Genomic DNA, 23,287 nt, shown 5'->3' with positions numbered 1-23,287 from the left:
TACAGAAGAGGCTTCAGGTGCTGAGTGAGATTTCCAGAAGGCCTGCAAACTTGGTGTAGATGGCAGATGCCACAAGTCTGTGCTGTTTGCAGAGCAAGCCAAGGAACAAAATTAACATGGGCAGTTCAGTACGATCCACACATTAAACGGCCACCCACTTACACCCAGGCAGCAAGGGAGACTCACCTTCTTCCTCTTCCACCCTGGGCTGGTTTTGGAAGTCAGAAGCCTCACCTTCAACCCCTGACTTCCCCACGCTCCTGGCTTCAGAGAGGTCCCTCAGCCCTCTGAGCAAGCAGCTGAAGTTGGGTGCTCACTGTGCATTAGGGTCACAGGCTGCAACTCAAGCTGGTCTAGATGATGAATGAGAGGGCTTAATAAGAGGCCTGCTGGCTTTCTTGATTATTTCATATAGTGTTCACAAAGATCCAGAGAAGAAGCGATTAGAAAACTGAATTGAGGGAGAATAAAACAAGCATTCACGAAGAGTCAGGATGGTTATGTGGGGTAGGACTTGGAAATGGTGCATATTGTATTATGGTGACTACTTCTTAAATGAAAACCAAAGCTCCTTAGAGCTCATACAAGACAACTCTGTCTGTCCAACAACTGCTGGAATCTAGACTTGGGACCTTTGACCACAGTCTCGATCTGCTTATTTGAAGAAATATTAAAATATACTTCATCAGAAATTCAAGAAACCAACATACCACCAAATGGAAAAGTCATTTAATGCAAAAATCATACTTCCACTCATTTCATAGATTGTCACATAAACCAATGAAAGGTAGGAAAGCCACTGGACAGAAATTGTGATTTCTTTATAGATATGCATAGTGACACAAAAGTACAGTTTTTAAAAAGCCAGAACATGGCAAAAGTTGGTTTTTTTCTAGTAACAGGGAAAAAGTTCTATCCTAATCACAGATTACTTTTTAATTATGGAATCTGGTTCTATGCACCAGTTAATATTCAATACTGAAATTTAAAGCAGTGCATTATTTATGGATTTTAAAAGAAAACATTAAAGTGCCATTTTAAGTACTTTATTGATATTATATCACACACTTTACAGTATACTCAAATGTAGCCTAAATTATGAATTAAACATGCAAATAGTTTCTCTCCTAAAAGATGGACAAAATGTCTTTTAGAGTGCTTTAGAACACTAGCCTAGCACTAGCTACTAAGCATTCATGGGTTTGATTTCTTTTTCCACATGACTTTTAATAAGTTAATGAGGAATATAGCTGCAGATAACTATTTTATAAATATGACCACAATTTTTAAATGGCACTTAATATACATCTTTGATCTTTTGCTAGGCAATCAACAGCTGCTCATTTTTCTAATTCTCAACCTCCAAATCTTAAAGGTTATAAAAGCTGAGGAAATGCCAGGTCTTGTGGGTCTCTAGGTGAGAGTCTGTCACTTTACCAATGTAGAGAGGTGCCCTACCCAAACATGTACAGATGTGCATGCACACACACACACACACACACACACACACACACACGCATTACACACCTACTTTAGAATCACAGATGTATCTTTTCATAGATGTAACATGGATCTGGTCTTCAAGAAAGCTACTTAATTGGTATACATTTGGATGACTATAGGAATGGGTGATACAGAATGGCAGAGACTCAGCCTCTGTGGAATTGTGCCAAAAGACATTTTGGTTATCAAACCCTGGTTCTTACCAACTACACTACTGTGAATTTTGACAAAATTACTAACTGCTCCCCTTCCAGTGAGTCTAGAACCAGGTTCAGTCTTTGTTCTCTAAACCGTCTGCCTTATAATGTCTTGCAAACTTTTGTACAAAATACCAGTTGTGATATCACTTTTCCTCTTAAGAACATTCTCTCTAAAAAACAAATCTAAAATTCCTCAGAATGGTTCACCTCCTCTTTGATGGTGGCTTTGGTTCTACCTACTATTTTTCTTCCTTGAGAAAGCTGCATTTCAGCAAGGGCTGCCTCTGAATGATATCAGATTCTCCATCTGGCCCCTATCTGCATTGGGAGGCTCTTTCAGCTCCTCGAGTACTGTAGGCGGCAGGCAGGAAGAAAGCTAATTATTACTTGTTGGAGTCTTGTCTCAGGCAGGCTAGAAGGTTGTGAAGGTTCACTGCTCTGTGCTGTTGTCACCTTTGATGCCACAATTACAGAGAAGTGCTTCAGCACCCAGCATATCAGCGTGGCTGCCAAGCACATTTGAGCATGACAAGGTGCATTTTTAAAACACCAGCACAGGGTGTGTGAGAGGACTCCAGCTGACTTGAAAGGGTTGTGGGGCAGGATTGTCAACTTGACTGATCATTGTCAAGTTGGACAAAGATAACAGATAACTAACTCCCTAGGCAGAACACCTAGGGCATTCTTTGGAAAGTCAAGTAGCTAAGAAGATCCCTGGTCTCACTGATGCGGGCTCTCTACTTAGACAATAAGACTGCTTACAGAACATTTAATACTAGAGAGAATTTTTGGTGTCGTGATGGCCATTGGCCCTACCTGAGTCCCATGTCCATAAAACTCGAGTGATCCAGGTTTATAGTTGAAGCCAGATGCCAGAGGGTGAAAAGTGCCAAAAGACAGTCACAAACATACTGTCATACCATTTTCGGTGTTCTATCACCCTGTCCCTCAACCACTGATGTTTTAGGAGAGCCTTTCAGGGTGACTAGGGATACCACTTTTAGGAGACACATACAATTCTGGGGTCCTAGGCAGGTGTGTGAAATGATCTTGTCATTAGCTTTGACCTGTTGATGACAATACTTATTGCTCATTTTCTTTTCCTTTGCCCCTCTGTCAAACAGCATTCATAAGACACATTTTAGCTTTAGAAGGATCTACAGTTGGCTCCCATTCTAGAATACCAATAAAGTTTGTACTATAGAGGGTTTATTCCCATATATTCAGTTAGAAATACTAAAGATAATTTCCTTAGTCTTGAGCAAATCAGGATTCCATTTGCCTGGAGGCAGAGATCTGAAACTAGCTTTCAATGGCACAGCATTGTTGAACTATGGAACTTTGTGTAGAAGCATGAGACCCAGTGGAATTCTGGCTATGGCTAACTGTTCCTCCTAAGGCCTTTCAAAGAAAACCTGATGCTCCCAGAAAAACTTTGGGGTCTTGGTCAATGTACTTCTACTCTGATATTTATTTCCCTGATCAGCTCTAAAGTTCCCTAAAGAAGCAGAGAGAGGGAAGGAGGGAGAGGTGTAGGGAAAGGGAGAGGAAGAGAGGGAGGTGTTGGGAGAGAGGGAGAGTATGTTAGGAGTAGAGTGGGAGCATGGATAGTGGAGAGAATTTATTTTTAATCTTCAAATTCCTTCCCTCTTGTTGGGCTCATATGCTAAACAGCTCTTCTAGTTCTATAGCTAATGGGGACAAAGGATATCAGTCCAGATACTAGCGTGGCCATCTGTCATACAGGGCCTCAAAGAGGTGAAGATGTACACTTAAGAGATCCTCTTGGTAGCAACTCAGGAGGGAAGAATATGCTCCCAAATGGCAGACTGGATGACATGTATTTACAAGTGTGCTTCAATTATGATGGGGCAGGTGACAATTTAAAGAAACAAATCAAAAGCATTATGCTGTATTCTTTTGATTTGGAAAGTGCAATGATGCCTTGAGACCCATTTCCCAACTTCTTTTCCAATGTTCAAGGGAAACAATTCTAGTACCCATTATTGCTTTTCTTCTTGGGTGTTCAATAATAGCTTTCTTTTTTCTTATCTTTTATTCAATTTGAATTCAGAGCCATATACTTGCTAGTCTGGTGCTCAATCATATAAGTAATACCTGCAGCCTTGCCTTTTGTATGTTATTTTAAAGATAGTGTCTCAAGAATTTTTCTGCCCAGCCTGGCCTTGGACTACAATCCTTCTACTCTCTGCCTTGTGGATTATGGGACTGAGTCAATGGTGCCTGGCAATGAGAGTTAAGGGTACTAATTCAGCTGGAAAACTCATGACTAGTCAATCACAATGATGAGCTCTTGTTAACTTTAAAGCCACCTGTAATGGCACAATCTACATTCTTCTGGGGATCTTTTTTTTATATGAGGGTTATAGGGAATTTGGAGATGAATGGAAAGAGCAGAACATCACTACAGAAAGGGAAAGCAGCAGCATATCAAGAACCTAAAGATCTAAGCAGTCAGCTTTTTACCAAGCGCACGTACATAGTTTGCAAACTAACCTGGTCTAATTTATAAAGCCTTAGAAGCTGTGGAAAGTAAGGAGTAAGGAGTATAATAAGTGCCTCTTATCCTTCTGTCCTGACATCTGGGGTACCAAGAAATACACCTGAGAAGAAAACTGAAAAACCAAATTTCACCCCTGGTCCCATCTATTTAAATCCTGAGCTGTCATGTGTTATCTGAAATCTCATTACCTCAAGATGTTCTTTCCAACTCCAAATCTAAAGCCCAAGGAATGCTCAGAAACATAGGTAGATCAAGAACACTGAATGCTGAACACTGTTAATGTGTTAGGCTCACTAACAAGAGAACACAAAGAAATACCTTTTCCTTTCACTGAGCCAGAAAGGACAACGACCTTAAACTCTTCAGCCTTGCCTTCTCCCCCATCCTCTAAAAAGCTTGTTCAGCAGTCAAAGCCTAAACGTATGGAGCAACTAGCTTCAAGAATATCAAATATAAAACTTTTCCATATAGTATTTCAAATCACTCTATGTACAAGTTTATCTTTTTTAAAAAAAAGTAAAAGATACAGTAATTCAACACAATTCAAGTTTTTCTTTTCTTCTTGAGAGGTCCCTAACGGAATTCCAGAAGCAAGAAACATTCTCCAGGGCATCGCTGCCATCAGAGGGGTTCTTGGGAAGTGTTACAGTTAAGTCTGTCTGGAGTCCCTCTTCAAGGACATTCTGGAGTCCCTCTTCAAGGGCATTCACATGTAGAATATGATTACTTTGTTCTTTGGAGGTCAAGTGAATTTACGATATTCAGCTGGAACTTCCCATCCAATGCAATCTTCCACAGCCCTTTCCACCAGGAAATTCCCTTACTTAAAAAGGAAAGCCTTCATGCCCAAACTGTTGGTGTCTTCCTGAATCACAATGAACCGTGATGTTAAGCTCATGCTTAGAAAGTCTGAGATTAATTCCCTTTTCTGGGTGGCAGTGAACACAGACGTCCTTAACTCTAGGCCATGGGTCAAGTTCAGGAGTTGTCCCCCAAGTCCACAGGGCACCAGTGCTCAGTGGCCTGAAGCACAGCCAGGAAGCTGCTCAGTAATGGTCCAGATGAGAATGACAGCAAGGGCAGGTGCAGGAATGAGTGAAAGCGAGAACATGAAGAACTAGTCAGATGGCATAGCTCATAGAAGCAAATTTTCCCCCTATAGCAAGCAAACACCAACTGCATGGAGAAAGAAAATATTAAGCCTGTGTGTGGTTTAACTGTAAGGGGTTACTAGAATTTGTTCCAAATATATCCTGATGCTGCTGAAATTTATCAGAAAGGGAACAAATCCTCAGCTGTTATTTTGTCTGTCCCAGGTAAGCCAGCCCAATTCTTTGATCCTTTGCTCCATATTGTTGGAAGACCATTCCATAAAACTACCAAAATGGGAAGAGAAAGGAAGTATGCCATGCAAAGACAGTGTGTTAAGTATTTTTTTGGTTTGATTTTAGAATAGGTTGGGTTGCCATGGTTACCAGGCAGCAGCAGAGAAGTTCTTAGCTCAGGAAGGGTGAATGTGGGGTGCACGTATTCCTTTGCTTGAGAGGAATGAACTGACTTTTGCTGATGATGGGACAAAGGCTACTTTAAAGATGGCAAAAGATCAGATCTTAAATAAACAGGGCTGCAACTGCTCTCCATCCTACTGGCAAACAGATGGACCCAGCTGCCTGCAGCACTGTGGGTCTCCAAGATTAGGAGGTGGAGAGAAAGTGTGTCTGCTGTAAACAAAAGCAGTGGTCCCTGCTGGATCTGGGTACAAGATTCTTTGCTGTGCGCTCTTGGGGACTTCTCATGTCTCACTTCCTCTTTCCAAAGTTTGGGGGTTTGAGTGACTTGACACAAAAATCAGCTCTCCCTATTTAGGGCACTCACAAGAGAACCGCTTTGCAAGCCTTTCTCTAGGTTATCACAATCAAATGGCCTCTCCTGCTGATTGACTTTTGCTTCTTTCAGCGTTGCCATGTGTCAGCTGAGAGGAGATCATGGAGAATGGTGAGGTGAGTTCTCAGACACATTTGTGTTGACAGGTAGCAATCAGCAGTCTTCCTGCTTTCTCAATGAGATGTGGCCCACAACACTAGAATGAGCAGTTGCCATGGAGACCGCATAAAGCTCAGCAGCTCTTCTGGGGCCCACAGTTAAAGGAACTCCACGTAGTTCTCCGGGATGAGGCCAGTCTTTCCATTTAGAGTCCCCTCCAACCAACCAGGCTCCTGAGATGGATGAACTGTACAGGGAGGGGAGAGAGAGAGTGAGAAGAGATGACATTATAGGCAAAGCAGAAGGTGAATGTGTGCTGTGTTCTATGTAGTTTGGGGAATGAGTGCTGATTATGTTACATAATTCTAAGAGTGGTTTAAGCCAGAGGTTCTTAACCTTTTGGGGGTTATACGCCTTCTAATGAAGGCTGAAATTTTTCCACAACAAAAAAGGAAAACAGACTCAGACATTCAAAACTCTGCATGCAAGTTTAGGGTTTTTGTGTATTTTTCTGAAGTTCCTGGTTTAAACTATAAACAACAGATTTATATTTTTCTTGGTTAGAAGTCAACAGTTGTGTTGCTTCATCCATCTACCTATCTGCCCATTTGTTGGTCCATCCATCCACCCACTAACACACGTATTCACCTACAACTCAGTACCAACTCCACTAGCAAGAGGAATGCCCATGGAAGACTGAGAAGAACTAGTACTAGTTTTTACTGATATCTAGCTTTAACCAGTGCATTTTATTTTTCTTTAAATCTTTACCTCTGCTTCTGATTCCTTTGCAGAGTCTGTCTTTTCTTTCTTTCATGTTTTAGCTTTTGAATGCCCTCCTCCTGTTCCGCCTACACTCTTATTTTTCTTTCCTGTGCTCTAGAATTTCCCCTTTCTTATACACAGGTCTGAAAGCTTTGTCCTCTTCCTTCTACCCCAACTTTCAAAGTCACTGTCCCTTTGATGTTTTAATGCCCCAAAATACTAGACCTGCTTCTGTGACACCACAGGCCTTCTCCACAGAAACTGTGGAAGCCATATGATATTATAATGATTATGGGAAAGTCCAGCTGAGTCTGCAGAGCAATCAATAGCAGGAAGGAAGAGAGAAGTCATTGCAGACTGGGAGGTGGGGAGTCTTGGTGCTTGTGAACCAGGGATCAGTATACACATCACTCTGGGGGAGGGCATTTAAACTAAATGTTTTAGGAAAACTCCAATTATCTGAGATTGTTTGGAGAGAATGAATTTTTCCCTGTTCCTTTCCTGGGCTAATTAAGTGCCTTCCTGAGCTTGTTTTAGAAAAGCATTTCCGTCCCAACACTACTATATAATTCTAGTTTCGGTTTGTAGGGACAAAAGCAAAAACAAATCAGAGGAAGCAAATGGGGAGGCAGCAAAAAGACTTCCATTGAGGTGCAGCGATCAAATTGGATAGACTTCAAATGCTTCCTTAGCAAAAGACAAGGGCAAATATCTATTAGTTGGCTTCCAATATCATGGCCAACTTCTTACTACCAGTCTTCAAGGACAAAGTCGAAATATCAAGAATCCCATAGATTCATGGCAGCCTACACAAAGAAGATGCTGGAGAGAAACCATGGGCCATCTTGCATCACCTAGAGGCAACCTGGCCTCTCTAGTCACCAAAGCACTCCTAGGTAGCCCCTAAGTTATACCCATATGCCCCCTGCCCTCTCCCCGTCTATTCAGCCAATGCTGCCCAGAGTACTTTTGCCACTGTACCTCTGAAGCACTAATAATCAAATCTCTTCCTTCTAGTTGGTTCTTGTATTGATTAAAGGAACCAATGTGGACAGTCTGCACAGAACCAAGTACACTGTAAATGTCTCATGCAGGTGAGTCAGTGTGGGCCCCCACATTAGTAGTCCAGGCATGGACTAACTCATAAGACTCTCAGTAAAACCTAAGCTGAGCCTGATCAGCACAACCACTGAAGCTTCTGGAAATCTCAGATGTTCAGAACCAAAATAAACAAAACAAACCCACTTCTCAAAACAAATGATATAGAATAAACCAACCAACTGAGAATATAAAAAATGACCTATCTGACTTTACAGCATAGCTCCTAGTTGAATTGTTGCCCAACCAAATGTACCAAGTCCACATTCTCAGGCCTTTCTCCCTTCTTTGCCAGCTGTTCAAACAGCATAAGTAATAAGGTGGTAGAGCATATGTTAGAAGTGGAATATACAGACTAAGGGAAGGATCAGGGGGTCAAGGGAGGCCCTTCCAACTAAAAGCCAAGGGGAATACCTCACAGGAGCCTTTGTGTCAGTCTGATGATAGTCTTCAAGCCAGACTTGGGTGAATCACAGTGCTGGACCATGAACATTATCTCACATGACTGCTTATTGAAACTAGGGATTTCTGGCCCCATTCAAGTCAATGAATACACTCCTGGGAAGGCTAGGCATACTGGCTCATGTCTGTATATCCAACTACTTGGGAGGCAGAGATGGGAGAATTGCAGTTTGAGGACAATTTGGGCTTGATCTAAAAGAATAAACTGGGTATGGTGAGGCATGCCTGCAATCCTAGGTTTGAAGGAAGTAAAGGTAGGAGCTAGTAGTCTGAGGCTCTGACCCTTGCGTAAAGCCATACCCAATCTTGAAAAGAACCAAAACAAAAAGGGATCGGAGGCATGGCTCAAGTGGTAGAGTGCCTGCGTAGCAAGTACAAGATGGCGAGTTTAGTCGCTAGTGTTAAAAAAAAAAAAGAATTAAAATGAACATGTCTATCCTTTACACTCTCCATTTACCCTCTCCCTTCATTCTGCTAAAAAGAAACTGGTATGGGAAGGGAGAAGAGGGAATGGAAAGTGATGGAGAGGGAGGGCCTGATCAAGTATGTTGTATACATATATGGCCATGTAAAAATGAAAACCCTTATATAACTAATTGATCAGGGGGAAAAAGTGGGAAAAAAGAATAAACAAAAACAAGTTGCTTTAGAAGAAAAAAAAAGAATTAAAATGATTCATCTCATTAGCTGAGGGAGGGCCCCCGTGCTCTACCTTCCTCTTTCTGCTTCCTGTCTGCACACTTCAGTGCACAGCTGAAGTCCCACCTCCTTCCTAAACAGTGTTCTGGAATCACGTGTACCTGCTGCCTTCCTCCTCCTGACTTCTAGAAGGCTCATATTACATCCTGCATCATAGTCATGGTCCTCTTAACAGACTGCTGAGAAGTAAAGCTTTGCTTCTTGATCTGATTTTTCAGTGAATTTTATCTTGTGCTATAAGCATGACTCAAAAACCTTCAATAATTCCCCTCACAGATTATGACATAATCCAACTGGGCTATCAAGCTGCCATGGGCCATTGATTCATTTGATACTCACGATTCTAATGTGTATTATTATCATCCCAAATGAGAAAACAAAGCTCAGAAAGGTAAATTAATGTGCACATGGTCTTAGGGGAGAACTGGAATTAGAGCCCAGATTGTCTGATGGACTCCAAAGACCCAGACCACTCCCACTATATCCTGACTCTTTTCAACCAGAGAATGTACTAGATCTGTTGTATTTACCATATGCTAAGTGGTTCTTGCTTTGCTAATAAATGTTCTACCTGCATCAGTTCCTTTTATCTGGAATTAATTCTGCTATTATCTTTGTTTTACTGATAAAAAAAAAAAAACAAGGCTCCCAAAGGTTAAGCATCTTCCCCTAAATTTTTTTTTTTTTTGGTCCGGTCGTGGGGCCTGAACTCTGGGCCTGGGCACTGTCCCTCAGCTCTTCAGCTCAAGGCTAGCGTTCTATCACTTGAGCCACAGCGCCATTTCCAGCTTTTTTCTTTTTGCTTATGTGGTGCTGAGGAATCGAACCCAGGCCTCATGCATGCAAAGCAAGCGCTCTACCACTGAGCCACCTTTCCAGCCCCTTCCCCTAAATTTTGTAGCTGATAGATATTGGAGATATATCACAGTGAGAGATATCTAAGCCCAGAATCTGTGGTCTTCACCTCTATAGCTTTGCCTATACCAGTGCTCTGTGAATTAAAGTTACTCAGTAACTGCTTACTGGGGAAGTGGCGCTGTAGCTCAAGTGGTAGAGCACTGGCCTTGAGCTGAAGAGCTGAGGAACAGTGCTCAGGCCCAGAGTTCAAGACCCATGACCGACCAAAAAAGAAAAAACAATACAACTACTGTAAATGCTAACTGGGCTAAATTGCACCAATGTCCAACACTGAATCACATCAGTGTCCAGTGTAGGATGTAAACACATAAGGTGTTGCAGCAAGTTGGCTGAGCCCAGCAAATATATAATAAATTTAAACTGCTGCTGATGTGGATATGCTTCCTTCCCTCCTTCCTTCCCTCCTACCCTTCTTCCCACCCTTGTTCTCTCTTTCTGCCTTTCCCCCCTCCCCCCCCAGCTATATCCTTCATACAAGCTATAGTCCTGCATATACAGCTTCTGCTCTCTCCCCTCCTCAGCTGACTGTGGACAGGGGTAAGAGGATGACTATGATCTCTATGGCTCTAATAGCTAGTATCCTGCAGGGGCAGAAGGCTCCATTGAAAAAGGTGTCGGCCTCAGTGTAGTTAGACTACATTTATTTGTTTAACAGATGCCTACCGAAGCACCATGTGTCCCAGGGTGCTTGGTCCTTGTACACAGGCCAGAACAAGCAGGAGAGATTCTGTTCTTGCAGAGGGACTCAGTATCAGAAAATGAGCATATGCTTTCAGGTAGTGAAAATAAGGAGAGAGGAAAGGAAAGATGGGAGGGAGGGAAGGAGGGAAGATGAGAGGAAGAGAGAGAGGGAAAGACAGAGGAGACAAATAAACACAAGGACAGAGATCTAGGGGAGAACATAAAAATCTAAAACCTACATGATTCAAAGGTACAAAGGCTGTACTATGCAGAGAAGTTTCCTGTTACTTTATAACAGTACTCAGCAAATTTCTCATCAAGGGCCTGACAGTGAATGTGCCTCTCAATTCTGCCACTCTACTGCCCTAGATAACATATAAATGAAGAGGCATGCCTAGCTGTTCTAATAAAACTTTACTTACAAAAACCAAGTGACTAGCTGAATTTGACCCACAGGTTGAAGTTTGTCAACTCTGTCTCAGAACATGAAGGTGACCCGTGAGGTGACAGTGTCAAAGGATGATGAAGGGGTCAGAGGGCCACAAGGGCCTCATAGATCATGCTCAAGCAACAGGAGGCCCTGGAGTAGTATGAACTGGGGAAAGATAGAATGAATGTGCTTGCCATTGTTTGAAAGCCACTTTGGATGCTGTATAGAGAAGGGGCCAAAAAGGTCAGAGGGAAGAACAAGGCCTGATAAGGGCTGGTAGCAATGCCAGGAGGAGAAATAGATGTGGTTGGGACTCTGAGTGGTTCTGTAACTTCACCCCATGCAGCTTGTGACACACTGATGAAGACTCTTTCTATCAACAGAGGCACCTGGGACAGTCCTACCTGGCACTGCACCAGTGAAGAGACCCAGCTCATCTCAAATGGTGACAGCAGTATCCCAAGAACCCAACTGTAGTAGTAACTGCCTCCTAACTGTTCCAGGTATCATGAATTACTCTGCTTGCAAGTGACTAATGTTCCTGAGAACATACGTTGTTTCTCTTTCCTATTACTGTGGCAGGTGCTCCTGGTGAAGTGGACAATTTCCTAGTAGATCAGCCAGGGCTGAAAGTTATTTCTGAGATTTCTGAGTACTGCTCCTCCTCCCTGCACTGCATAAAGTCCAAGAGCTGACTAAGCAGCTGCTCTAGAGCTGCAGCTCAGGCCCCAAGCATCCCCGAGGCTGAGAGGTTAATAATTATCAAAGGGCAGACTTTTGTCTCCATGTGCTCCTCCCTCCTTTACCTCCTGATTCCTGAAAAAGAAAATATACAAAGTACAACACACCACACACACATAACCAGATTATGAGCAGTCTAAACCTAACACTGAGGTACTTTCTTCTGATTGGCCAGATATTGGAATCTGACAGTTACAGCACATCCAAGCTAAGTAGCCCTTTCCTAGAATCTCCAGTAGCAAACATAGAAGGGGCAGGACTAGGGAAAAAGGGAAAAGACCTAACATGTTACAATTTTTTTTTTCACCTGTAGTGCCTGATTTCTGTAGAAAAGGGAAGAGGAAATAGTGTATGTGTAGCATTTCCTTCTGGAATAGGCCTTAATAAGTATCAGCCAAACCAAGTTTTGTCAGATTCACCTTTGACTACAGCTCAGTCAACACAGAGAGGTGTTTTTCTTTGAGGTTTAATTTGGCTCTGCTCTTCAGGGAATTTGAAAGGTCACTGACATTGCTAGTTAAAAACAAAGTCGGGTCCATGAACTCTGCCATGACTCCTAGAGATCACAACAGACCAGGGAAGTCCTCTGACTGTCCTATCAAACCTCTCTCTTGCTCTCATGCATCACTATAGTAGTTTCAATGATTGCCAAACAGTGGGGTGGAAATACGCATTGACTTGGCTGAGAAGAGCACCCTGTGGGATAGGAAAGGACTTGCAATTGAAAGTCATGAAGAGCTGGGTGCCAGTGGATCATGCCTATAACCCTAGCTACTTGGGATGCTGAGATCCCGAGGATCACAGTTTGAAGTCAGCCTGGGCAGAGAGGTCTTCAAAACTCCATCTCCACAATAACCAGCAAAGATTCAGACTGGTGGTGTGGCTTAAATGGCTGAGTGCCAGCTAAACAAACAAGCCAAGCAAGCAGGCAACCTTGAGTTCAATCCCCAGGACCATAAAAACAAAACAAAATAAAATAAAAACTCACAAAACTGAATGTTGAACTCAAATGGATAAATTATATGATATAGGTGTATCTTAGTAAGCTTGTTAAAAATGGAAGAAGACTGAACTTAATAGAATCCCAAATGAGACCCACAGTGTCAGAGGTCCCATGCAGGAAGAGCAAAGAACTGATAGGTTCTTCACTGCCCTTGGGTGCAATGATTTGGGTCTTATTGGTCAGAGTTGTGGTCTTGGAGCCACTCTAAGTGTGAGGACCTGTCACACCTTGCCCATCTACAGGGAGAAACCACTCCCCTGCTGACCGCAGAACACAGGGGTACAAGCACTGCAGTCCATTCTAGCTCATCTGTTATGAAAGTTGTGTCATGTTACATCTGGGCTGTGACTCCTCCACCTCGGTCTGTGTGGGGAAAACTCACCAATGACATGGTTTTGGACAGACCCACTGCACCTGCCAGTCTGAAAGCACCAGCTGCTGACAGGAGAGGCAACAGGGCTGGCCAAGATTTAACAGTGCAAAGGTTTAAGGACAGTGCAGTGTTTGAGTTGAAGAAAAAGGAAGGCAGGCTCAGCAAGCCACATGCACTTTCTGGCTCACCCTGAATCATGCTGGTTGAGTGTGATCTGGAGTCCTCACATGTTCAGGGCCATGTTTCCCATTCTGCCCACCCATGCCTGACAGCAAGTGCTGTTGTGCAGAAGGCAGGGTCTAGACACTTGGCTTCAGGGGGCTGGCAGCCTCCTTGGCTGTAGCTCCAGTCAAAGGTGGGTTCCCAGGAGCCCATCTCTGCTCTGGCTTGGGCTGGGAGGCCCTTTCAGATGTAGTCAGGACTCAGGTTATCCAGGCTAAAGGCCTACAGCCCAATCAAAAGCCAGGCATGAGCTATATTAGAGAGGAAGAGTTGTCCTCGTGAACTATGATGTCAGGGTCTTCTCTAAGATGTATAAAATGATCCTAAAAATAGAGGTATGAATATCTTGAGTGTCCACACATGTCAAATATAACTTTAAACATGTGAGATGCATTGTCTCTATTTCCCCTCACAATGCCCTAAAAGGCAGGCAGTGTGCCACAGAGGAGAGAACCGGGGCACAGAGACTAAGTCACTCACTGCCTTGACATCACACAAGAGCAAATGGTCAAATTGGATGTGTGTTGTGGGTCAACCTCCCTGGTGCTGTGTGGCTGCCTTGGCTGCCCTGGTCCCACCCCATACTGCTAGCTCCCATTGAGGCAGGAAGATCAAGGCAGAGATGTCCATGAGGATGGTTCCAGACCTTTGCCCTCACCATACCTAATGCCAGGAAGGCAGCTAGAAACCAGGTGGCTGCCTTTGCTGCCTCCTTTCAGGAAAGTAGAACTGATTCTTTGGCTTAGTGATCAGGAGGCTTAACCCCAAAGGAGAATGCTATCATCTAGAGAAAGCTCAGTTGTCAAAGAAACCTGGGCTTTTCAGCAGAATCTAGACTTTTCTCTTGTGTAAATAATGTTATGACAAATTATGACACCAACTCTCACTTGAAATTCTGTTTCTTCAGGAGGAAAGTAAATTAAAAAGGCACAAGAAAACAGCACTCACCAAGTACTACATCCCAGTTATATAGAGTGCTATAGGAGAGTCTTCTCTATGATCGCCCAAATTAAAAAGAGGATAAATAAGAACCCAAGGTGGCTTCCCTGAGTGGCATTAGAACTGGTTTTGGAGCCCACTAAGTGTCCTGCTCTCTGGTCTGCCCTGCCTGCTGATGACAGTGCATTCACCTTCTTCCCAAGAGAAAGAGGCCATGTTTCCCATTCCCAGCTTGTGCTTCCAATTGCAGACACTTCTTTCTCTGCTCCTTAGTCTCTAGTCCTCTCTCAGTGCAGCCCTCAGACTCTGAAAGCTACTGACCAGTACTGAGGTTTCTGAAGGTCTAATCTCATTTAGGTTGAGAACAACTCTGCTAGAGGCTGAGGGCACGCTTGCTTGTCTATTTTTGTTGCTGTTCTCTTATTCTCTTGTTTTGTCTCCCTCCTCCTCTTCCATCCTTCTCCTTCCCTCTCCCTCTCTCTTCCCTTTCTCTCTCTAACTTACCTACTGTTGAGTTTTAGCTGTAGGTGAATTTGAAAAATGCCAGTCATTTGTCTGCCTCCCTTGTATTTTAGTTTAGGGCATGGGAAACTCACCATTATCGAAGACTGTTCCTGCTGTGAAGGAGAGTTCCGAGTCATGCTCAGCTTTGCATGCGTACAAGGCCTTGGCCTTCCGGAATGGTGTGCTGTGAAGAAATAGTAGTTTACTTAACGTTTGTTTTTCAACCACAGAAAGGCCCAACTACTTCATCTCTCTTCTTCCCTTTCTCTACCAGTCACCTAGTCCTCTCTCATGGGAAGAGCCTGTCAAGGTTGTCAGATAGTAAAACAGGAGGTGATAAGGTTGCAAAAGTCACAGGAGAAAAATGAGAAATAGAGGAAAAAGCCTCACGTTCCAAGCACGCACACTTCAGGGATCATCTGTGCCATGTTAATTTTTTTCTAGGAGTTACATTGGCAGGCGGAGGGCAGGCAGGACCCCTATACTGGAACAAGAGTACTTAGGAGAGAGGGGAGGCAAAGGCAGAAGGAACCTCCAGACTGCTCTGGAGATTGCTACCAATGGACACATGGAAGTTGGTGCTTAGTGAGTCAAGGAGTAATTCCAGCAAGGCCAGGTTCTAGCCCCAGGCCTCACACCCATGAGCTCTCATGTTCCTCATTCTTACTAGGCAAGGTCTTGCTGGTGGGGCGGCATTCCAGAGCTGGAACTCCTCAGCCCTCAAGGTAGGGCAGGGAATGGAGAAGGTGCACATGTGTTGTATTACACATGTGCCCCAATGTGTGTTGTAGAGGAGGACAAAGGGGGAGGAGACACTAAACTACTCTGATTCCTTCTCTTGTCCTGTACTACTCTCTGCATCAAACTCAGGGAGCATTTGAAGATTGCAGCATTTGAAGATCCTTCTGACTTGATATAAGCATATGCATTAGAAATTTTAAAAATACTGAGTAGATGTCACTTTCTAAGTACTTCTCAGCTGCAACCAGGGTTGAGAACCACAGCTCTAGAGCATAGGTTGGAAACTTTTCTGCAAAGGGTTGGAGAGTGAATCTCACAGATGATATGTTAGTGAATCCGTGTAGCTATGTGCCAATAAAACAAATGTATGCCTATTTATCAAAAAGCAAGGGCAATTTGTAAGAACAGATGAATCCTCTTGTCTGTTGAATTTGGCTTTGATATCCAACTCATTCCCAATAGTCTACAGACCTTTTAAGGGTCAGAATGGCATTTAATTGTTAAAAGTTAGATCTTTCTCACAACTGACCTCTCTCCAAGTCATCTAGAGAAGTATATTAAAGGGTTCAGAATTTTAAAAAGGAGTAAGGAGATCCTTTGGATTAGACACTTATCCAAGGGATATATGTTATCTGCTTTATCTTCATTTTATCAGTAAGGAGTTTCAAAAAGACACGCTGTAAGGCTCCTGGGGTGCTCTGATTTCTGGTTTTGCTTTTTTTTTTGTCGGTCATGGGGCCTGAACTCTGGGCCTGAATGCTGTCCCTGAACTCTTCAGCTCAAAGCCAGCACTCTACCACTTGAGCCTACAGCGCCACTTCCAGGTTTTTCTGCTTATGTGGTGCTGAGGAATTGAACCCAGGGCCTCATGCATGCAAGGCAAGCACTCTACCACTGAGCCACCTTCCCAGCCCCATGGGTGCTCTGATTTCTAATGGCTGGATGAGACTTGTAAAGGAAGGTTTTAGTGTTCAGTAGGGCTAGACAGAATCAGATGGATCAGGGTTTCTTAAGGTCATTCTAGAGCTGTCATTGTTTGGGGTCACCGAGTACAGCTTCTCTTTGGAAAAAAAGAGCCATAGATGGGTAAAAACCTAAATCAGGGCTAAAGAATTTAAATCTTCCAATCTTTTCCATGAAGGAAAAAATCATTTATAGTCTTCTATAGCAGGATGATCAGAGTAAATGATTATTCAGAATTTGTTGCTAGGGAAACAATGGTTTACTGTTATTCTCTGGTTTTCTAGTAGCCATGAAATGATGAGCAGGGGAGAAAACCAGGAAAATGCAAGAAAATGACATGGGGTCACTGAATGAAGGAAAAAAAGTTTTAGCATTTGTTAACTCCAACTGGAAAATAGCTCTAATTATCAGGTTAAAAAAAATAAGGTTTGGAATATAGGTATGTTCTGTGCTATAACTAAACCAAATATGCTTGTTGGATATGAGTGAAAAACATATTATGTGTAATTTTCCAGGAGAATAAAAAGTCTGCTTTGTTTTGTAAGGGTGGTGAGCAGAGGAGATAGGAGTCCTTGGTTCTGAAAACAGCTAAAACAGCCAACAACCCATAATACTAGGCAGGTGAAGCTTGTCCTGCCATGGAAGATAGGGAAATAGTGTAAGGCCAGGGAGCAGGGTCTTAGAGGTGAGGTATGGGGCACAATTACTGCTCTTGAGGAAATGACAGACTAGGTGGGTAAAGTACAAAAAGACCAGTTTAGGCAAGTATTCTCTGGCTGGAGTTTTGCAGAGATTACTTATTAGTCTCATTAAATAAAGGTAATGGGACAAAATAATGGCAATCTGGGGAAAATAGCCAGGGTGGTTGGCAGGCAAAAAGTGAAGGGAATGATCTCCTGTATTCAAGAGGAGCAACTCAAATGGAGTAGAATTTCCACCAATATTGGCTTTCTAGTATTGAGTAATAAAGTGAGAAAAAACAGTACATTAAAATAATAATAGGAGCTAGAAAGTGGCTCAAATGGTAGAGTACCTGTTTAGCAAGTACAAGGCCCTAGGTTCAAACCCTAGTACCACCAAAAGTAAAAACAAAGGTCAGAGAACAACCTTTTCTCTCAATAGGTGACTGATAGTTTATGGAAGGAATCTCCCCTTTTATTTCCTTAGATTATGGACAGAAATAAGGGGGGAAGGGATGTCAGAGGCACATTTATTTACTTATTTGTTTGCAGTACTGGAGATCAAATCTGGCTCCCTATGCAAGTGCAAAGACAAATTCTAATTCTCCAGGAATAGGTCTGCAAAATAAAATACAGGATAACTAGTTAAATTGGAATTTCATTTAAATAATGGACATTCTTTTGTATATGTATGTCCCATCACTATAAGTACATACTAAGAAACTGTTTGCTATAATTGAAATTAAACTGGGTGTTTTTTTTTTCATTTTTTAAAGCTGACAATTCTAATCTTTTAAGTTTGTCATTCCAAAAGGCCCACTATTTTACAATACCCTCTTCAGAAGCCTTGGGAAGTTTGTTTTAGGTAGGTTTCCTAGCCAGTCAGATGTTGGCAGAAAGTTTGTGTCTGTAGGCACTGGCTCTGTGCAAATATATATATCTCCCCTGCCCCCACCAAGTACCTTTGGCTCTTTGGCTCCCTACTCTCTTCAATATACCTCAACAGTGGACCCAGGGAGCCTGGGGTGGTTTCAGTTGCTCTTGTCATAGCACCCTTTCAGCCCTTAGCTGTGCCTTCAAGGACATGAATGAGCTCTAGATCCTTCTGCTGGTTCACTTTTAATTTTCCCCTCTGAGTGTGGCATGAAGCCAGGAAAGCACTCAGAGGAGTTTCCCTCAAATGCCCTTGCAAGCTAGCAAAATGACAACCCCCTTTCTACCATGCACACTATCAGGGTGGAGCCAGCTAGACCAGCAGTGGTTTGGTTATAAAGGAGCGCTTCTACAGGCTCAGGTGCAAAGATACATTATGGGTGTGGTGCTGGGGGAACACCAATGTGTTTGGAGGAAGGTAGAGGAAGCCATTTCCAGAAGAGACAGTGGTTCACAGAACCACTAATTTGGTCTCAGTCCGAATTTTTTTTCCCCCCAAATTTGTTTTTTAAAGCCCTGCTCAAGGAAGGAAATCTGGAGCTTCATGCAGACTTGTTAGTAGATTTGGAGAGTCCTCATTGGGCGTGAATATTGGTTGTATGCCCCCATCTCTTAACTATACACTGCGATAGCAGTTGGGGGATAGAACCTTCTTTGTTCCTCTGCTGGGCTACTTCTCCAGCAATATCTCTATCTGTGCTTACCTTGGGGGTACACACATACTTCAGTGACATCCAATTCTAAGCCTTACTTTTGCCTTGTCTATTTCAAAATGGCAGCTTCCTGAAGAGCTGTAGAACAGCATCAAGAAATGGTGCTATTCTAGCAATAGCCAGAGGGGATAGTACTGAGTAACCATGACCCCTCTGCCAATTGGGAGATAGAAAGAAATACTTGAGGTGGGGGAAGAAGGAGAGGGGAAAAAAAGGAATATTTTGGGAGATAGAAGGAAGTGGAGAGACAGATGCCTACGAAGTAATAGGGCCTTATAACACAAAGAAAGTAAATATATTCAAAGTAGACAGTAGAGAGGTTCCTTGTACTCCCATGAACTGTTTTATTGTCCCAGGTCTCTTAACCATTTTTGTTCAAGGAGCAAATGTTTGAAGATTAAGATCTTACTCCTTTTTGGTGAAAATGAACAAGCTTCATTTTCCCAATGCCCAAGTTTGTTTATTCAAACTTGGTGACTATCTTTGGTCATTGTAATACTTTCTATGTCCAGGGCCATACGGGACAATGAGTGACTCCATAACGTAAACATCTCCAACGTCCCCAGAAGGTGGCAGAGATCAGGAGAACAGGGTCTGAATCTTTACCTTATTTATGGGAGAAGAAAAGAATATATAACAAAATTTTATCTTTCCCATCATCCAGGACAAAGCTAAATGGAAAGTTACAACTAACTTGGAAAAAGAGCTAGACTTTGGGGCTGGAAGCTGCTTGCAACTTAAAAGTTGAGGTCCTCATGTATTTGGAGCACAAGTGCTAGGCAGAGGAGAAGAACTCCTGAATTCTATAGTGGCTTACATTTAAGTCAAGGGACTGTCCAGTCATCTCTCTGTACCTTATTTTTCCTTTTTTACAATAGGGTTCCGGCCATTTCTTTTCTCATTGTCCCAGGAGGATAGAATGAAATGATACATATGAAATGCCTGGAGGGGAATAAAGTTATGTATGTATCTGTATATATAAATAGCGAGGGATTTTCTTTTTTAAAAAGTGCGAATCAGCTTGATAAATTATTTAAGCCTCTATGCTAGACCCACCCCTTAGGAGAAAAAGATGGATGAGGAAATCTTGCCAAAACCCCAAATGTTATGATGGTTATAATTAGGCTCTACATTTTGGTTCTCTGAAAGAAGACTTAAGTTTGGGAGGGACTCATGCTTGGAGCCTCTACAGGAGAGGAATGCTGTGGGATTGTTATTCATTTTTTTTTTTTTCTGAATTTGAAGAGATTCTTTTCTACAAAAAGCTCCACAGCAAAGAACTGTGTCACTTCACTGTGGTGATCATCAAGACAGGGAAAGCTGCAGATGGCCCTTGGGGAGGGGAACTAGTTTGGCCTCTCACCCTTAAAAAGAGGTGATGCCTATTCCCACAAGTACTCAGCATTCATCACCCACAGCCAACAGAAGGCTGAGATCCCAGATGATGCCTGGAGTTTAAGGAGGCAAAGGAGGCTTCGCCATGAGCAATTTAAAAAGAAATTGCTTCAGCTCTCAATCATTTATTTTGCTAGTTGAGTCTCTTACCCAGTATATCTGGTCTGAGCTCAGTAATTATGTGTCAATGGTCAGGATGGTGGCCCAAACTTAATTAAACATTTCCTGATGCTACCTGACAAAAATGAGAGAAGAAAGGGCTGGCCCATGTCTCAACACTGTTCTATTTTATACCAAAGCTTAAAGAGCCCAGATAGCTCAGAGAGGCCTAAAATAGGAACTTTATTCAGGAGGTACCCTGTTTCCACATTCCAGGCACCAGAGATGAATTCAGAAACTTGGATTAAGATTGGAAAGGGAGTAAATAATGCCATGCAAGGGCATGCAAACGGTTCCTCCTGGCTTTGGTCTTTGAGGATAGAACCATAGGTGAGCAGAGGAGACCCCTGTTGTCCCCGACCATCTGTGGATTGACAGGAACAGATTGGTCATCATCCATGATTTTACCTGAAGTTGTCATGAACCGCTTCTTCTGGCCTGTCAAAAAGCAAGTGCAGGTTTGGATGGCAGGGAACAAAGTTGACGAGGAGGCTGAACACTGCATGAAGAGAGGACCAAGCCAATGAGAGCACAACGGCAGCAACAGAAAACCAAACAAACGCTGCAACAGACCTGATGGGGGATGAGTCGCTGGACGTGGATGAGGTGGGCATAGGGCTGGATGGTGCCGAGAACATGGGCCAAGAAGGCGAGAGGGGTGAAGTTGGGCTTGGATTCGGGGGGCTGTAAGACATAACAACCAGAAAACTTGTCAGCACACAGGGAAACCACAATGGGAGCACAGGAGGCCAAATGATGGGTGCTGGAGCAGAACACAGGAGCCCTGAATCCGGGGATAGGTAGCCAGTGCCATATCACAGTTCCCCAGACAATACCTCTACGTGCTCCCAGGAATGCCTGCGCTGCAGATCCTCAGACCACATGTCTCTGTCCTGTAGAACAGCTGCTTTTTAGGTGATAGGCACTTCTTCGCTCATGTCCATTAGACTGTTGGCCATCAGTGAACAATGTCCTGAATCCATGCACATGAGTTCCTATACCTATGTCCTAGCACCAAGCCTTGTTTTCACGCAGGGCTCATGCATAACCAGCCTTCAGCCTCACTCTTGTGTCTTTAAAGTTATGTCTCAGAAGAAATGGCCATTTTTCTGGGCCACAAGGGCTGTTCAGGGAGAAAATAATTTCCTGTTTACATTGGTAATGAAATGGGCAGTGTGCCATTGGTGTTCTGAAGAACTTCATTAGAAGCATGACAGGGGGATGGAGGCAGTATGGACACACACCTCTGAGGAGCAACATGAAACAGTGCTCTGTTCTCTAGAGGTTTGATATCTAAGTCCACCCTTTCTCCTTCATGCATTTGGGGTTTTATGATGTTCAAAACTGGGAAGGCAATTGAAAAAAAAAAAGAGTAAACCAAAAACTTGTCCACCTTTTCTTTGCTGAATGGGTTTGACCAAGGGTTTGGGGATTAAAGGTTGAAGTTGCTCACTAAAATATGGTTTGTGGATTTTAATTGGTTGGGCTAGCCTTTTGGCTTATTCCACAAATTTCATAAATACCTGTGCAGCTCATGAAATCATATAAAATCACAGATAATGCAAACACTGATGGTTAAGACATGGAAATCCAGAACTCACTCACTCACAGCTCCTGAATCTTGTCTGATTGCTGAACTGCTTCCAGTAAACACTTATTGGAGGTAAAAACGACAGAAACCCAGCCCAAAGGGAAAAGACTTCAAAGCCGAGTGGAATTTAGCAACAATACATAAATGTTCTACTTAATGGTTCTTCCCTAAAGTTACACTAATAATGAACACTTATAGAAGCACGCAGTAAAAGCCTACTGTCTGAGGTTCATCAGCTATCATCAGATGAATCTGATTAACCATTTATTAGATGCTATTGCATGTGTTATATTTCTAGACAATAAGTTCCATGAGAGTGGGGATTTTTTTCCTTTTTGCTCCTTGTTGTATCTTCAATGCCTACATAAGTGCCTGTTTGTATTTGACAGATTACTAGTGAGTAAAACTAATGAATTTCAACCCACTCAACAAGCCCACACACAGGCACTATTAAATTTTCCATTTAATAGATCAAAAACTTGGGCTATATGGCCTGCTTAAAAATACCTAGCACAAAAACTTAATAGCTTGGGTTCAAATCCCAATTTTGTTGAGCCCAAGCCTGGGCTCTTGGTGCCAATACATTGTTTTTGGTCTTCTTTCAGGTCTTGTTCTGTTCTTCTAGGGTCTACCATGCTTCTTAACAGAGACAGCCATAGCATTAGCAATCTTCCCAACTGCTGATTTACAAGTTTCTTTTAGATGTCTACCACATTTGCAAGGGAGCATGGGAATATGGTAAGAGCCAGACTCAATAAGACTCAACATGTAAATTCCAACAGACTCTATAACCCTGCCTCCAGTGCTCTGTCTGGTAGATTCAAATAGCAGATGGAATTCATACATATATGAGGAGAAAAATTAAATTCCAAGAGTATGATCCATTTTAAAAAAATTTTTCTCAATCTGCAAGACTTGTCATTGAGTACCTAGAATGAGTAAGACAATAAGTAGAAATCTGCTATAGTCCCTGACTTCAAAGAGCTTAAAATGTACTTGGCAAGACAGGGCAGATTTTTTTGAAGTGTAATAGAAGATAGTAAAATTCAATAACTGAGGGGTGTTAC

The 23,287-nt window shown here is 42.7% G+C and overlaps 1 protein-coding gene across 3 annotated transcripts in view; it reads right to left on the bottom strand.

Annotated features, from left to right (window-relative positions):
• Positions 1-707: 707 nt before the first annotated feature.
• Positions 708-23,287, bottom strand: part of Arhgap26 (Rho GTPase activating protein 26) — a 459,434-nt gene continuing 436,854 nt past the window's right edge. For 2 of the 3 annotated variants that reach the window (XM_042692004.1, XM_042692005.1), the window contains exons 21-23: positions 21,203-21,313; positions 15,138-15,229; positions 708-6,457 (exon numbers count right to left, since the gene is read on the bottom strand). In XM_042692004.1, the coding sequence (XP_042547938.1) occupies positions 6,369-6,457; positions 15,138-15,229; positions 21,203-21,313 (292 nt within the window). In that variant the 3' untranslated portion in view covers positions 708-6,368. Of the gene's footprint in view, positions 6,458-15,137; positions 15,230-21,037; positions 21,314-23,287 lie in introns of all 3 variants that reach the window. The other variant, XM_042692003.1, reaches the window with a different exon arrangement.

The sequence above is a fragment of the Dipodomys spectabilis genome, unplaced genomic scaffold (assembly GCF_019054845.1).
Source record: "Dipodomys spectabilis isolate Male_0828 unplaced genomic scaffold, ASM1905484v1 ptg000147l, whole genome shotgun sequence".
Classification (NCBI taxonomy): Eukaryota; Metazoa; Chordata; class Mammalia; order Rodentia; family Heteromyidae; genus Dipodomys; species Dipodomys spectabilis.
The sequence above is the reverse complement of the archived record's forward strand: the minus strand, read 5'-3'. Positions and strand labels throughout refer to the sequence as shown.